The sequence below is a fragment of the Spermophilus citellus genome (assembly GCF_964194105.1).
Source record: "Spermophilus citellus genome assembly, chromosome: 8".
NCBI classification, from domain to species: domain Eukaryota; kingdom Metazoa; phylum Chordata; class Mammalia; order Rodentia; family Sciuridae; genus Spermophilus; species Spermophilus citellus.
In genome coordinates, this window is record NC_138189.1 from 60,008,368 (window position 1) to 60,026,552 (window position 18,185).

Consider the following 18,185-nt stretch of genomic DNA (forward strand, 5'->3'; position numbering starts at 1 on the left):
AGAGCTATACTCCCAGGCTCAGAATTTTTGATATTAGGAAAATGTTTTATGAGTAAACATGTCAGTCATTTAAAAGGGAATTTGGGGGGAATATTGATTTACACAGTAAAATAAACAGACCATACATGTTCAGTCTGATGATTTTTGATATTTGAGTGTACCTTTGTAATTACCAACTATATAATATGGAAAACATTTTCATAATCCAAGAAAAAAGTTTTAGTATTTCCCTTCCTTACTAATTCTCTGTTCCAAGAGGCTACCACTAGAAAACCAATCTGATCATAATATGCTAGAACCTCATTTTAATTCTTGGAACACTGAAAGTTTAAAATACTAGCTTTTTATATTTTTATAAACAGTACAAATATATTACATTCAAAATGTACCTACTAGGGATGAGAAGAATTTTTACTTAGAAAATGTAATGGGAAAAACATAACAGCTTATTAGTTAAAGATTAGATGATTGAGCTTCAAATATTTTATTTGTAGTTTTCTTTCATTCTGTATAGTCATGATTTCTCATGACCAAACTCTCATATTACTCTGAAATTATAGTTTTGCCCTCCAATTGTTTTTCTTTCTTTTTTTTTTTTTAAAGAGAGAGAGAGAGAGAAAGAATTTTTAATATTTATTTTTTAGTTCTCGGCGGACACAACATCTTTGTTGGTATGTGGTGCTGAGGATCGAACCCGGGCCACACGCATGCCAGGCGAGCGCGCTACCGCTTGAGCCACATCCCAGCCCCTCCAATTGTTTTTCCAGATCTCCTCAGTGGTTCACACGCTGGTGGCTCTGAGAAGAGGAGTACAATTTTTTTTTGTATCTTATATTCTCTGCTCATTTTATACTAGATTAATATTTGTCTTTGATTTGATTTACATGTGTTTTTTGCTGGTATGTCATTTGTCTTTAGATCTTAATGTTTTTGTTTCAATTTTTTTTCTCAGACTTTTCTTTTATGGCTTCTGCATTTTTAAGTCATATTTAGAAAACCCTCCCCACTTTAAGATTTTAAGAAATTTACCCATATTTGTATTGTAACTTCTGGGTTTTTTCTTTTTATTTAATTTTTTGTTCCATTTTTCTCAGCAAATTATGTAAGATATGGATCCACTGGTTTTTTGTTTGTTTGTTTTTTCCTAGATAGCCATCTAGTTGATCCAACTTTTTAAAAATCACTTTGGAGATGGCATCTCATGTATTGCCCAAGCTGGCCTCAAATCAAAAGGGTTTAAGCAATCCTCCCACCTCAGCCTCCTGTGTAGCTGCGACTACAGGTGCACAGCACTACCCCTGGCTACCTCAACATTTTTAAATTCTATCTGAAACCCACTTAGGGTTATATGGTACTTTTTTAATATACTGACTTCTCATTTGTGTATGAGCCGATTTCTGAACTTTTCTTTCTCTGTTCATGATCTATTATCCCTGCATTACTATTTTACAATTTTTTCACAGTGTTCCTAATTATTTTCACTTGTTTATTTTTCTACATAATCTTGGGAATCAGATTGTTTAGTTCCAGGAAAGAAAAAATCTTCTGGAGCTCGGGGTGTAGCTTTTTGGTAGTATGCACTTAGCATACACGAGGCCCCCAATTTTTTTGGGGGGGGAGGCGGTATTTTTGTTTGGCACATTCTTATATATACACAATTCTTCTACATCCATTGTAGATATACTTGATATCTGCAAGTGGTTATCCTAAGTAGTAAACTATTTGTATGTAACCAGGGAGATAAACAAAACATTTAAATTTATAAATTGAGTAGTTGTAAGTTTTCTACAGTATGTAGTTAATTAAGAATGACTCAGTTTTTAACTTTCTAGCTTACATGAGTAACATGAAGATGCTTTGTGAGCACAGTAATGACATGAAGGAAAAGGTAAAAATAACACATGGTGTGAAAACTGAACTCATCTTAATGCTTACATGGTAAATCATTTGAAGAAATCCAGTTTGAATTTATTCAATTCAATAGTAAATATACCTGAAAATAGAAAGACCAAGATATTGACATTAAGGTTCATAAAATTGGAACAGTCTGGGTTGTAGAAAATTTTAAAAACTCAGAGGTTTAGGCTGGGGATATAGCTCAGCCAGTAGAGAGCTTCCCTTTGCATGCACAAAGCCCTGGGTTCAATCCCCAGTATCAGAAAACGAAAACAAACAAACAAGAAAACAGTGGTTTATTCATTGTCTAAATCTTTGGACAATTGTATTTTGGATATTTTCTGATAATTGCCTCAAAGTAATACATTATTATGCTGATTTTCATTATGTCAAACAAGTTTATTTTTCTTTAAAAAAAAAAGTACAGGTTATAGTAGTACAAATATGGACAGCAGCAATGCTATGAACCAAGAATATTTCACATAGGAGTTGTAAATATGTTATATAAAAATTTAGAAAATTATAATTTGCTGGACATACTAATTTTCAATATTGTTTAACTATACTTGGAAGTAGTGCAGTTAGTGCAGGGCACTTAGCTAAAACCCTTTCCCTCTTGATGATGTTTGTGATTTCTCATTATCTTGGCATGCTGTCACTGAGTTTTGTAGCATTTTTTTTTTTCTTGTTTGAGAATATATTCTCTCATAGACTTTGACTAAATGGTCAGTGGATTATTTGTTTTTCCCTTAATGTTTTTTTAAAAAGGTAGAGGTTTTCTTTTTATCAAGAACTTTTTTTTTAAATTCTAATTGAAATACCATAAATTTGCATACTTGTCTTGGGATTAGTAGATCTTTTTAAAGCCTCTAGTATCATAAATTTTTTTCTTATAAACCTACTTTTTCTACTAGGAATATTTTAAATAGCCCAGTATATGCTCATGAACAAGAACCAATTCTAATTCTACATTCTAGTGGACATAAGAAGGCATTCTTTTATTCAACTTTTAAAATCTGACTTCCCATCACACCTTTTGTATGATGTTAAAATTATTTTTATTCAAATAGACTTTAAGCTTGAAAAAAAATTTAAAAATGGAAAGCTATTTTAACCAATTTATCTATTGCAGGGAAGTAAAATACAGACAAGAGTTGGATTATTAATGTTGCTTTGTACCTGGTTAAGCAACTGTCCCATCGCAGTCACACATTTTCTTCACAATTCAGCCAATGTTCCATTTGTATCCTTTATGTTTTAGTGACATGCATGTAAGTACTTACCTTACATAGTTTTAATTTCTTCTTCTTAGAAATAGCTCTGTTTCCAGGCTGGGGATATAGCTCAGTTGGTTGAGTGCTTCCATTACATATGCAAGGCCCTGGGTTTAATCCCCAGCACAAAAAAGAAAGAGAAAGAAATAGCTCTATTTCCAAATTGTTTGAATTCTCAACAATATTCATATGTTTAAATTATTATAGTTGTAATGATACTGGTTTAAGCTATGTGTCTTTGTGAATACCATTTTTTTTTTTTTTTTTAACGCTGGCTTGGATCATATACAGAGTTCCTTGTAAGAAATCTTACATGAAATGTATGTTAAATTCAAATTGCAAACAAACATATTCTAGATATTATGAATCATTAACCTCCTTAACAAAGATTTCAGCTTACTGGACAAATTGCAGAAAATCTTGGAGAAGAGGAGCAGTTGGTTCAAGGGTTATGTGCCCTTCTGTTGGGTATTTCAATTTACTTCAATGACAACTCACTTGAGAGCTATATGAAGTAAGTAAGGGCAGAATGACTCTCTAATGGCATCTGGAGATGATGATACTTTTTTTTCTGCTGAAGTATAATTACATCAAGCTTTTGTTATCAAGATTTTTTTAACATCTCAATATTTATCTCTGTAGAGAGAAACTAAAACAATTAATAGAGAAGAGGATTGGTAAAGAGAATTTCATAGAGAAACTAGGCTTTATTAGCAAACATGAGTTATACTCCAGAGCATCACAGAAACCCCAACCAAACTTCCCCAGTCCAGAATACATGATATTTGATCATGAGTTTACAAAGCTGGTGAAAGAACTTGAAGGTAAGATGATAAGATTTATACTAATATTTATTAAAAAGTAATTATGTTTGCATATTCTGGAAACATGCAAATTTTGTAAGTCTACAAGTAGGATTTTTTATTTTTCTCTAGTGCTCGATCTAAAGCCTATTTAAAGACTTTTGGATTTCTCCTATGACTGCAAAGTTTATTTCTCTCGTGGAGCTAGGCCATCTGTTTCTGCTGATTAAGTCTTAATAAAATAGTATTTAAAATGTTTAAAACAGCTGGGCACAGTGGCATATGCCTCTAACCCCAGCATCTTGAGAGACAAGAAGATAACAAGCTAGCCTCAACAATTTAGCAAGGCCCTAAGCAACTTAGTGAGATCCTGTCTCAAAATAAAAAATACAAAGGGCTTAGAGTGTGGCTCAGTAGTAAAATGTCCCAGGGTTCAATCCCCAGTACCAAAATAAAGAAATAAAATAAAATGTTTAAAATCGCTGGGAGTGTGGCTCAGTGGCAAGGAGTGTTTAGCAAGTGTAAGATCATAGGTTTCATTCCTAGCACCATAAAAATAAACAAAAAAAGTTTAAAACAAATTTTAAGTAAGCTTTCTTTTATAGGTGTTATTACTAAAGCTATTTATAAGTCAAGTGAAGAAGATAAGAAAGAAGAGGAGGTAAAGAAAACTTTAGAACAGCATGACAATATTGTGACTCACTACAAAAATATGATTCGTGAGCAAGTAAGTACTAAGGAATTGTATTCTCTTATTACTTATTATTCTCTTACATCTTATTATTATTAGGTACTTTCTACTTTAGGGAAAAAAATTTACGGGGATTTCAAATGAAAGAGAAGTTAGAAAGTAAAATTCATTATTTTTAAAAGCATCTGAGTATTCAGTAAATTCAGCACCTGATATTGGCAGGATATTGTGGATAAAAACATGATTCAGCATATTCCCACACCAATCCCAGGAGGAGACAAATCTATAAGTAAATAATTGTAGTATACATATTATAGCATATGAAGTCCAGTAATAGAGATGATCAAAGGTATGGCAGCACTGAGAGGTATCTGACTTAACTAGGTAGGAGCAGAAGCCTGTAGAATCAGAAGCTGAGTCCTAGAGGGATGCTTAATAATAAGCCATGGGAAAAGAGAGATAAAGAAGAGAGGTGAGGATGACAGTGTAAGTTTAACTGCAGTGTCCTTGGTGTGCACATAGAACACTATTAGCTGTGTAAAGAAGAAGTTTTGAGAGGTAAGGATAGATAGGAGGAGGGAGCCCAAGAAGCAAGTTATTGTGGTAGATTAGGTAGAGTAGGAAATAGAGTACTGATGGTAACTATTATGGTGCCAGTGACTACCCTTTTTTGTTTACTGTGTTCTATGAGCTCATTCAGCATGTTTTAAACACTGTTTAATTTGGCCAGGAGCTGTGGCACATGCCTATAATCCTAGCAGCCGAGAGGCTGGGGTAGGAAGATCGCAAGTTCAAATCTAGCCTCAGCAACTTAGCGAGACCCTGTCTCAAAAAATAAAAATGGAGGGGATGTGGCTCAGTGGTTAAGTGCCCCTGGGTTCTACCCTTGGTACAGAAAAAAAAAAAAAAACAAAAAAAAACTGTTTAATTAAATTTTCACAACACCCCTAGGAAGTAGTTTTTATCTTTAGGATAAATGAGACAGAGAATTTCAGTGTGCCCCAGGTCTCTTAGTTACTGGTTGAACAGAATTCAAATATATGTATGTTAGTGAAACATACTATGTGGTATGAAGAGAATAGACTTGAGAAATGTGGAAGCTAAAGAACAAAAACTTAAGCAGGATGTGATAAGATTTGGAGGCAGATGTAAAGATGCCAAGAGGGTCAAATGTGATTCTTAAATTTTTATCTTGGATAACTGAATAGATGATACAGAGTGAGTTAGTATAAGAGAAGAAACTGATGTATTTGGGTAATGATGAATTAAGTTGAAACTACATTTTCGGAATCATCAGATGACATTTTCAAGATACTAATAAACTTCTACTTCTTAGATTATATTGAGCACTTTAAACCTTTTCCTTTATAATGTGTTTCTTGATTTTTATTTTTATTTATTTTTTTATCATGGAATATACCTTGACAGGAATTCTAGAAAGTGTTTCAATATTATCTTAAAAATAAGATTATTTAAATTGTTAAAGTTTCAGTATCATAAAAAATGCACGTATGACAGCACATGTAGGGCAAGTTCATCTCTTTCCTTGCATGTTATTTTCTTCCCCACCACCTATGTTATTGCGATAGAAATTTGAAGAAAGAATGAAAATATTGTGGTATCTTTAGCATTCAGTCTCAGCTTTTCAATTTATAAGCAAATCAATAAACTAGAATCATCTTGATCAAAATTTGAATCATCAGCTACCATTGGTATTTTTCATCTATGTCTTGGTAGAAATGTGGAGTCATGTGGTGAGGTTGTAGTTCAGTAGTAGAGAGCTTGCCTAGTATGTGTGAGGCACTGGATTTGATTCTCAGCACCACATATGAATAAATAAATAAAATAAAGATCTCTCGACAACTAAAAAAAATTTTAAAAAAAAGAAATGTGGAGTCATTTCTAAGCAATAAATTTAATATTTTTGGAATATAAATAAATAAATAAATAAATACTTGGAATGGGATATGTAGCCTTTTTGGGACCAAAAAGTACAATTTTTTTGGAAGAAGAAAAGAATGATTTGACACATTTACTATCATGACTCATCTTTAAAAATGTTAATTTTATATATTCTCGCCACTTAAACTAAGATATTTATTTTGATGATATTTATCATTTTGAAAAATGGAAAGCAACAACAGTATAAAAAACACTCAACATAATTTATATTGCATCTACTTGATCAGATATTAAGTGAGCACTAAAAACCATGATTGGACCTGGTGCTGTGGCACACACCTATAATCCCTGTGGCTCAGGAGGCCGAGGCAGGAGGATTAAAAGTTCAAAGCCAGCCTCGGCAATTTAGTGAGGTGCTAGGTAACTCAGTGAGACCCTGTCTCTAAATAAAATATAAAAAGGGACGGGGTTGTGGCTCAGTGTTTAAGCGCCCCTGGGTTCAATCTTCCACTCGCCCGCAAAAATAAATCATGATTGGGAAAGTATTAGCAGTGTGATTAGATAGTACATTTAAATATTAAATGTTACAGCCAGGCATCATGGCACACATCTGTAATCCCAGCAGTTCAGGAGGCTGAAGCAGGAGGATCACAAGTTCAAGGCTAGCAACAGTAGCTTATCAAGACCATGTCTTAAAATAAAAACTAAAAGGGGCTGAGGTTGTATTTCAGTAGTAAAGTACCCCTGGGTTTAATCCCCAGTGCCAAAAAAAAAAAAAAAAAACCGAAGAAGAAGAAAATAAAAAAATAAATGTTAATAAAATTACATATGGACTCATTCTGACAAGTTTAAAAAAATGGATTGGAAGAAAATAAATACATCCAATTCCAACTATAGTTGTATTATTGTGTTAAGAGTTGGAAGTTTTTTTAATCTTCTGTTTTGTTCATGATTATCTTTTAGTATTAAAAAATAAAGTTGATGTATATATATATATATATATACACACACACACACACACACACACACACACACACATCTTCATATACTAAGTTTCTTAAATATTTGGGTACAGATTTTCTTAAATGTTTTTTTTTTTTTAATTTTTTTTTAAGAGAGAGTGAGAGGGGGGAGAGAGAGAGAGAGAGAGAGAGAGAGAGAATTTTAATATTTATTTTTTAGTTCTCGGCGGACACAACATCTTTGTTGGTATGTGGTGCTGAGGATCGAACCCGGGCCGCACGCACGCCAGGCGAGCGCGCTACTGCTTGAGCCACATCCTCAGCCCTTCTTAAATGTTTTGATGGACCTTAAAGTGGAGTTTATTTTCCATGATTTTCCCCCATAATTGCAGTGAGATTGTAAACTGGGCTATATATTTATTAATTGGACTCTGCTTGAAATCTTATAGTTCTGCTGCATGTTAATTGGCTTTGGTTAATTTATTAATGTATTACTGTTTAATTACAGAATGATTTTGGAAGTATTTGGAATACTTTATCATACCGACCCCAAATGACCTCTGTATTTTAAATTGTTCATCTACTTAAGGCTACAAATTCTGTTGGAATTGTTTTGTTTTACAGGATCTACAACTTGAGGAATTAAAGCAGCAGATTTCTACATTAAAATGTCAAAATGAACAGCTCCAAACAGCAGTCACACAGCAAGCATCTCAGATTCAGCAGCAAAAGGATCAGTATAATCTTCTTAAAGTACAGCTAGGTAAGTATAACTACACATCAGCATTATTGTGTCCAGGTCATTATCTCCTCAAGAGCTTGACAAATCAAACGGATTTTTTCTCTAGATTTGTCTTTCTTTAACCTTAGTCATTATGACAAAAAATGTAAATCAGATTTTAAAGCAAAATGTTTTGGTAACTAAGTGTAGTTAAGACTAGATCTTTAAAATTTGAAGTCTAGGACCCTTGATACCTGTTTGATTATCTGACCCATTGGCTGTCAACCACAATTGCATGTTAGAATCTTGAGATACTTTTAAAAACATACAACTGTTGAAACCCCAATGGAGTTTCTGATTTGATTAGTCTAGGTTTGGATCTGGGCATCAATAATTATTCTAAGCTCCCTTGGTGATTTTAATATATAGCCAGTTGAGAATAACTAATCTAATCTTTCAACTTCCTCATCTGCAAAATGGAAATAGTAAAATTTGTGTCATCTGAGAATTAAATGAAATTTTATGTATGTGTTTGTGTGCTTGTATGTATGTTTGTATGTATGTAGTTCTAGTTCAGTCTCTAGCAAATAGTCAGAGTCATCTGTTTGTAAATAATATTATCCTAATAATACTTGTGATTGGAATGCTGGTTACTTAGAAATATGAAGTTTGTTTTATGTATACAAGGGTGACTAAATGTTTCAGGAAAAAAAATTTCTTCCTGTATTTAGGACAATGTGTCAGGTATTGTAGCCCATATATAAAGTTATTCCTCTGGGAAGAATTTTTAAAGGGTCTTTATTTTACATTCATTGGCAGAATTGAAATTGAAACTACTCTAATTCCTTTTTTTATTCTTTTTTATTCTAATTTGTTATTTACGACAGCAGAATGCATTAGAAACTAATTCTTAATCATAAATCACCAAATCATACAATTTAGGCAAAACTATGTATTTTCCTGCTAGAAACCCTGGAAGTATCATTAGTTCTCTATTTTTATCAATAAAAAATGAGATGCAAAGATGAGATGTGATTGCAAAATTATTGCCAAATTGAGATAAAGAAGTTATAGTTAAATCTCATATTAATCTATTTTCAGTCTTCTGGTTCAAAAATGAAAAACTTTCATTTTATTCTAGCTTTTTAAATTTTTTTCCGTCTAATAGGAAAAGACAATCAGCATCAAGGTCCTTACAATAATGGGGCTCAGATGAATGGTATTCAGCCAGAAGAAATTAGTAGATTACGAGAAGAGATAGAAGAGTTAAAAAGTAATCGAGAACTTTTACAAACCCAACTTGCTGAAAAAGACTCTTTGATTGAAAATTTGGTAAGTAAAAATATAAATGAATAAGAAGTTGAGAATAATTCTCATTCTCTTGATTATTCATTTTGTTATGTTTGTAGAGTTCTGGGGATTGAACCCCTGGCCTATACATGGTAAGTGGGTACTCTGCCACTGAGCTACATCCTGAGCACTGTTTATTTTGCTGGAACCCTTATGCCGAAGTATCATACATTAAAATTTTAGAATATGAACTTTGAAGTTAGACTGTCTGAGCTTCAGTGCTTCCTAAGTAATTTAATTTAAGCAGCAAAGTAAACCTCTTTAAACTTGTTTTCTAATTTATAAATTGTTGGAGGTAATGTCTGTCTCATTGTTGTGAAATTTAAATGAGATAACTCTTTTATTTATTTTTTTAATATAGTTTTTAGTTGTAGATAGACCCAATATCTTTATTTTTATGTGGTGCTGAGGATGGAACCCATGGCCTCATGCATACAAGGCAAGCACTCTACCACTGAGCTATAACCCCAGCCCGAAATAACTCTTTTAATACATAAACTTATTAGCTATGAAGAAGTCATAATATGGGTTGAAATTTTATCTTGCATAAAAAAATTAACATTGATGTGAAAGTTTTGGGTAAACATTTGTAAGGTAGAGCTTATGTGTGTACAGTTCTGCTTTTGTTTTTTTCCTTTCTCATTAAATTGTTTTTATTTCATAGTTCATTTCTGTTTTCCTTGTAGAAATCTTCCCAAACTGCTTCTGACATGAATGAACAGTCTTCAACTAAAGATTGTGAACAAATTGCAGAATTAAAACAGGTAATTTTCCTGTCCAGAAAGTTGGAATTGGAAAAGAGTAAACTAGCATATATCTCAGATGACTCCAGCTGAAAAACAAAATAACTTTTTTTCATGGTAATAACTAAATAATGTAGTAATTGGAAGAAAAACTTAGAAAATTATCAGGCTCATTTGTATATCACCACTAAACAGATTTTGTTTGGGGGTTTTTGTTTTGAAGTTACCTTTTCTCTCACTTCTTCATTCCATCATTTCCCTCTTATTATTAAAAGGAATTTTCTTTGAAAAATTCAAACAATACTAATATTACAACCCAGGACTGACTTTCTCCTCTGTCAGCTAGCTGACCTTAGTGCACTGGTCTGAGAGAGGAGTAACTGTCCATATAGATTGTGACTTATTTTTATAATGTCTGCATACTTCAGAGTAGATTCTAAAATCAGGTCTTTTTTATTTTTCAAATCACCTTCACTAAGGATTTTCAGATCTCCAGTATGTCCATAATGTTTTGCTTGTGTGGGGAAGATTAATAATGCTATTTGGGTTTTAGAAAGTCTACCTATTATAGAACTGTCTCAAAATGTAAAGAAATTAAGTATACATATTACATATTAAGGTTACATATTACATATGACTTTATATTACATATAAGGTTACATATTAACCTTAATTTGTAAATCCCAAGTAAAAACTTTATTATTTAATTATGTGACCCAGTAAAACTTTGATGTGATATTTTCACAGAAGAAAATTATCTTTTAGTTTTGTATTTTTTCCAATTTTCTTTTATAAACTTTAGATTGTTAAAAATACACATTTTTTAAAATGATGGTTTTGTTAACTAGTAACATAGGCTTTTGTTAATTGTAATCTATATCATTAAATACTGTGTAAAAAGAAAACAAAAATGATCTATAATGTTACTATCCATATAACTCATTTTGAGGACTAAAAAACCAGGAGAATTAAAGAAAAACCACATATACACCTAACATAAATTTTAAAGAAAACAAGAAAAAAGAATTTTTTATATGCCTGCATTCTGCTGCCTACTCAATGGTGACAAACATTATAAATGTCCCAGGTGGGGGACATTTCCTTATAACTCCTGGTTAAAAAACCACCATTTTAATTGCTTTTCTTTTATTGTATTTTTGTGGGATAGGGAAGGAAAGGATAAGAACATTGGGAAGTTCATTATTATAAGCTTTCAGTTAACACATTTTCACCGTAGTATTATTTTATCTGTGTTTGAACAGTGAACCTCCAGTTTGAGAGGGTAGGGTCAAGAAAGGAAATCATTTTTTTAAGATTTATTTCTGTAAACATACATTTCCTTGATGAAATTAATACTGCTTAATGGTATGATTCAACTTCTTTTGTTTCTTAGGAACTGGCAACTTTAAAGTCTCAATTAAACTCACAATCTGTAGAGATCACCAGACTACACACAGAAAAGCATGAGCTGTTACAGAAAATGGAAGCATTTGTACGTGAATTTTTTTTTCTTTTCCTCTGAAAGGTAGTAAACACAGGGTAATATATTATTTCTCAGCCTCAATGAAAAAGAAGCAGATTCATCAGATTGCACCTTCTCTTTAGATCACTCATTAGCCAGAGTTCTAGTAACATAGGCTTCCTGACCAGAGAGGCAGTCATTTTGTAGACAAGATTCTCCAAGTTTTTAGTGAATGGTTTATTTTGCTAGTATTACATCCTGTCTCTGCCTGCTCCAGTCAAAATGATCAGAAACCTTGTTGGCTTCCCCTGTAGTTCATAGGACTCCAAGCCATTAGATAAGAGGGTCCTCCACAGATGCTTTTTGGATAACTTCATCTCTCTTTCTGGTATTTGCTGAGCTGGTTGATTGGTTCCATTAATCACACATATAATCCCTAAAAGTTCTCCAAACTTTGATGTTTCCAAAATATGCCTTCTTATGCAATATAGATAGGCAGAATATATTCAATATATTCTTCTTTGCAATATAGATAGGCAGAATTTTCCAAATCTTCAAGTTCCAGCTCTTTTTGCCTAGCCATTCCTTTGTCAATTTGTCTCTCATTTACATTTTACTCTTGACAGCAAGTTGAAATGAGGCTTTTTCTCAGCTAAATATCCAAGTTTCTAACCTTAAAGTTCAATATTTTTACAAAACACTAGGACACAATTCAGCACAAGTTCTTTTCTACTTTATAACAAGAACTGCCTTTTCTCTGATTCACAATGACATGTTTCTCATTTTCACATGTTTCTCATTTTCATCTGAGACCTCACCAGAAGTACCTTTAATGTTCATATTTCTTTCAACATTCTGTTCAGGATAGCACATGTGTATCTCTGAAGACCATAAAAGCTTTTTTTATAGCTTTTCTTTCTGAGCCCTCACCAGAATCCTTTTATGTCCATATTTATACCAACAGTCACTTTGAGGTAATTCAGGCTTTAACTAATATGCACCACAAAACCCTTTGAGCTTCTTACTTATTATCTAGTTCCAAAGCCATTTCCACGTTTTTAGATATTTGTTGCATTAGCACTTCACTTCCTGGTATTTTATGGGAATAGAATTTAAGACTTTGATTTAATAGCATCTACTATAGTACTTAAGAAAATACTTGCATTTTGCCAATTAATGTCCTTTGGCTCAATTTATCATCTACCTATTTGTCTTATCTGAAACGACAGCGTAGACCCATGGTACAGGAAGTTTATGAGGAAAAAGCTTTGAAAAAATAATTTCTGTTTATTATATATTGTGTTATAGCTTCACTGGAGCTGCCTCATTAATTACTTTTCTAGGCTGACCTTGAGGAAGCTGATTAGCCCAGCCTTCCTCATACTCTGATAAGATCTAATGCTGCTCCAGATGGGGACGGCTCATCTGTCAGTGAAGAGTACTTTGTTGCACAAAAATATACGAAGAGTTATATTTTCTGTAGTTGGAAATAAAATTTCAAAACAAGATTAAATTACCACTTTGAGAGTTCATGTTGTTTATAACTTCCAAAAAACAGTTGTTGTTTTGTTTTTTTTTTTTCCAATTTCTACTTTCAGACAAAATCCATTCCTGTACAAGGAGAAAATGAGTCTATAATAGCTTCTAAAACTACTGATGTTGAGGGAAGACTATCAGCATTACTACAAGAAACTAAAGAATTGAAGGTTGGTTTTTGGTAAAAACTATTTATTATGTTTAGTATGATATGAACACTAGAACATTTGATTTTATTTCACTTAATCTCAGATTCTTAGGTTTATGAAGAAAGCTGATGGGATGTAATTTTATCATAACATTACCATTCATATTTTGATGACTAAAGATGTCATAAAGATTTTTTAATGCTGTTTCAAATGATGGTATTGAATACTTGAAATAGGAGTTTATGTACATGTACTACAAAAGTAAAATTCATTGAAAATATTTAAGTTTCTTGTCAATATCAATATCTAATCACAATAACAAAGTAAGGAATACAAACTTGGTTAATACACAAGCCAAATTCAGGCTGAAGAACACAGGAACATTAAATTCTGATAGTCTGTTATAGAGACTTCAGAATAAATAAATGCAGAAAGGAATAAGGTGACTGATAAAAAATAAAAGGCATGAAGGGAAAAAATACAAAAAGAAAAATAAATATAATTATGCTTTTTGGATTGTGATCATATTGTTTTATTTTTAAACCATGGATTTTAAACTATTATTCTTTCTCATTTAATTCTATGATGTGAACTTTTTTGGGTACTGGGGATTTAACTAAGGGGCACTCGACCACTGAGCCACATCCCCAGCCCTATTTTGTATTTTATTTAGAAACAGGGTCTCACTGTTTGAACTCCCCATCCTCCTGCATCAGTCTTCTAAGCCACTGGGATTACAGGCATGCACCGCACCTGGCAACTTTTTTTTTTTTTAACTTGAGTTTTTGGTTCTAATTCTGATGGTAACCAGACTTCTGCTGTGAAATATTTTGTTTCTTTGTTTATTCCTCTGATTATCTAACATGGTATTGCTTTTTTTATTAGGATTTTTTGAGGAATAGCTAACTACATTTTCAATATTAATCTATTTTTCACAGTAACCATCTTCAATGGATAGTCTAAACATTCTCATGTTACTGGATGTATATGTTTTAAGCCTCATGTATCTTCAACTCCCACCCCTAAATGCCTTAGATTGGACAAGCATAGTGATTTGTCACAGGAAGAAACTATTTGTTAAAAATCTAGCACAGCAAATACTAACTTCAGATTATTGACTTTCACCTTTTTCTAGAATGAAGTTAAAGCTCTGTCTGAGGAAAGAACTGCCATTAAAGAGCAGCTGGATTCATCAAACAGCACTATTGCCATTTTACAAAATGAGAAAGACAAACTACAGTTGGAAGTTACAGATTCCAAAAAAGAACAAGATGATCTCTTGGTGCTGTTGGCCGATCAAGATCAGAAAATATTGTCATTGAAGAATAAACTCAAGGATCTTGGTCATCCTGTAAGATAGAAATGTTTCCAGAAATGATTTGTATTATATTTCTTTGTGAACATTTAAAAAATTTTTAACACAGCATGGAAAAATTGTTCCTTTATTATAGGTATTGTTATGTGGATTTATGAATAAGGTATTATCTACATTTCTTTTCACTATTCAGTGAATTGGTTTAAGACACAGATTAAATTTATTTTCCAGCACTTTAGACTATTTTCTTTTGGACCATGACCTAAAAAGTGAATTGATTTGATAACTCCTGTGATAACAAGACTCTGAGCACCCAAGTGGACCATCATCTTTGTCATGTTTGGTTCAGATTTGCATGTGGAGATGTAATTTATTAGTAAAGTTAACTGATATATCTCATTTGTGTTAAAAATGACAGGGAACCTTGAGCATTAAATCAAGGACATCAGATGGTGTATATTCTACTATAAGTACTAAAACAGAATACATGTATACATTTATCATGTATATTATATCTGAGTGTGAACAGATTTCCATAGTATTAAATTTATATTTTCCCTTTAGATGGAAGAAGAGGATGAACTTGAATCTGGAGATCAAGACGATGAGTTTGATGAAAATGAAGATGGTATCAAGGACCAGGATCATATCTAACTCTAAAATCTCTAGGGATAATAGACATTATATTGTAATTTTGAAGATGGAATCTTAAGAGTGTTTTGGTTTGCCTCCACAGGAAATAAAGATTTAGAAACCAAGTGGAAAACATTCACTAATAAGACTATTGATGTATTTTTTAATTTTGCCACCCATGTTGAAAACCCTAAAACTCTCTACAGAACACCCATTTTATTTAAATTCATCTAATCTGTCCCAAAATATAATTTGTGAAGACAAATGCTCGCGCTCACACAAAACCATTTGAAGGCATGTGGTGGCAGTGCTATTGGCCTTATTAGTTCATTGGTTGTTTACTTTTCAGAATTTGTGGTTTTTAAATACTAACACATTTGATTTTTACGTATTGGATTGGAATCATTGTTTCTAAATTCAGCATTTGAGCTCTTAGCTAATGATTTCCTTTTATAGAAAGGAAATTTACTTAAAGGCAAGATAGTCTGGGCATGTGTTATCAGCCCTTGGTGGCATGTGACTCCCAAGATGAGCAGGAGAGGGCAATTGAGAATGAGTGCTTTGACACCCGATGTGGCTGTATTTTGTACCTCTGAAGAAAGAAGGGTACTGACACAGTGATGTGGAGGGAGGTTCTGATAAACTTTTGCAGCAGTGTATTAATACAGTTGGTTTTCTTTTTATTTTAAGCTAAATATGGAAAATAAATTACAAGTTAATAGCTCATACAATTCAGTTTAGTATTGTTTGGTTATTATAAATGATATGTTCCTAGTTTTAAAAAGACCCAAACTATGATTTATATAATTTATTGGCATTTTTGCTGAGTAGGTTTAGGTCAGATAATAGATTTTTAAAAAGCAGATGAAGCAATTTGTCAAAATTTAATGTTTTCGTAATAAAAATAGATATTATGTTCACTTAATCCATGGTCATGGTTCCTTATTTTTTAAACTTTGAGAAAAATGTTTTATTCTTTTATTTTTCTTTTTAGATATACATGACAATAGAGTGTATTTTGACATATTACACCTACATAGAGTATAACTTATCCTAATTAGGATCCCATTCTTGTGGTTATAAATGATGTAGAGTTTCACTGGTCATGTATTCATATATGAACATAAGAAAGTTATGTCTGATTTATTCTGTCTTCCTATTCCCATCGCCTGTTTTATTCTTAATAAAGGGTGAGCTCAATGTAAATGGAAAGACTTTTGTTACTAGTTGTACATTACTATGACTGAACATTAAAAGCAATCTTACTTTAAACTAACAGTTAGGATTCCATAAGATGGGAAGAAACTAGTTGTAGAAACTACGGGAGTAGGGGAAGAAATTTGAGAAGGGTTTGTCTGCTTCTACATTCAGCATTAGAATTCTTAGTAATGATTCTCTTTTAAAGAAATGGATTCAAAGGCAAAATAGCCTGGGCTGCTGGGTGATTTATCATCTGCCTTCTGGGTTTGGGAATAGTTTGAGCAGTTCACTATGGGGCACAAACTTTTGAAAGAGAAGTATTCTTTACCTGTCTCAAAAAAGAAGATGACTGTGTTACAAAGAGCCAGTGAATGCTTCACTGTGCCCCCCCACCACCAAAGACCTTCAGAAAGAAACATCTACAAAATCAGTGCTGGTGGTATGTGCAACTTAGCCCTCAGATTGTCCTGGAGTGGAAAGAGGAAGTCTCAGCTGCACAGTTCATCCTGGAACCAAAAGGGGCATCTTCTTTACCCCATGGCCCCAGCCATGATTTTTTGCCTGGATAGAATCCGCTACTGCATCTGCATTGAGGATTTTCTTCCCAAGGCTTCTCAGCCAATAAATGATGAAGCAGAAATGCTAAGCCAGGCATATTCCTCGGGGACAAAGAACTGTCCTGTCATTCTCTGTCCAGCCTCTTGGAACCTCACTCTGCATGCAGAGTTTATAGTTTACTCAAAGACTCATGGTGACTCGTGGGTTTCTGGAAGTGTTCTCTACTTTGCACCTGTCACTACAGTACAGAAACCCACAAATTCAGCTGTCTCAGCTTCCCCAAACTAATTCACTAACAACAAATTGCCATGTTTGTGTGGGTTTTCTTTCTTTGCTGTCCAGTCTTAAAGTACCTCTGGTCAGAAAATGGGAAGATGAAAAATTGATTTCATTTGTTTTCACTCTAGGGGATTGCAGTTTTGTACTGCCAATCACTTAATCTATTAAAAAAAAAAAAACACTTTAAATGCATTTCGACCAGTTTAATTGTTGGTGGCAATAGAATCAGTCTGTTACCAGCTAATCATCATAGCTGATAGCAGAAGCTCCAAAAATAACCTCCAGTAAGTATTTATAACACTACCATAAAACTATTACAATAACAGTAGTTAACATTTATTGAGATGTTCTATTTAAAGGTCATTAGTCAGTATTTTACATATTTTAAGTCAGTCTTCACAACAACCTTATCAAGTTGGTACTACTATTATCCCCATTCAACTAATAAGAAAATTGAAGTTTACAGAGGTTAAATAATGGTTGCCAGATAAAATGCAGGATGCTCAGTTAAATATGAAATTAAGATAATTAAAAATTTTAGTATATCTTATGCAATATTTGGGACATACTTACACTAAATATTTCTGTTAAATGAAATTCAAATTTAACTGGCCATCATAGTTTGCTAAATCTGGCAACCCAAAACTACTCACTTCTGTATAAGGACTTGGAACCCAGCAGTCTAACTTCAAAATTCATATTCTTAACCCT

At 32.8% G+C, this 18,185-nt stretch overlaps 1 protein-coding gene across 5 annotated transcripts in view; it reads left to right on the top strand.

Annotated features, from left to right (window-relative positions):
• USO1 (USO1 vesicle transport factor) overlaps positions 1-16,649 on the top strand; it is a 67,002-nt gene extending 50,353 nt beyond the window's left edge. The window contains exons 14-25 of one of the 5 annotated variants that reach the window (XM_081303240.1): positions 747-899; positions 3,029-3,139; positions 3,566-3,684; positions 3,813-3,994; positions 4,579-4,700; positions 8,153-8,291; positions 9,418-9,581; positions 10,286-10,363; positions 11,736-11,834; positions 13,403-13,510; positions 14,625-14,840; positions 15,369-16,649. In XM_081303240.1, the coding sequence (XP_081159366.1) occupies positions 747-899; positions 3,029-3,139; positions 3,566-3,684; positions 3,813-3,994; positions 4,579-4,700; positions 8,153-8,291; positions 9,418-9,581; positions 10,286-10,363; positions 11,736-11,834; positions 13,403-13,510; positions 14,625-14,840; positions 15,369-15,458 (1,581 nt within the window). In that variant the 3' untranslated portion in view covers positions 15,459-16,649. Of the gene's footprint in view, positions 1-746; positions 900-953; positions 1,889-3,028; positions 3,140-3,565; positions 3,685-3,812; positions 3,995-4,578; positions 4,701-8,152; positions 8,292-9,417; positions 9,582-10,285; positions 10,364-11,735; positions 11,835-13,402; positions 13,511-14,624; positions 14,841-15,368 lie in introns of those variants that run through there. The other 4 variants (XM_081303242.1, XM_081303241.1, XM_081303244.1 and 1 more) reach the window with 4 other exon arrangements.
• Positions 16,650-18,185: the final 1,536 nt, after the last annotated feature.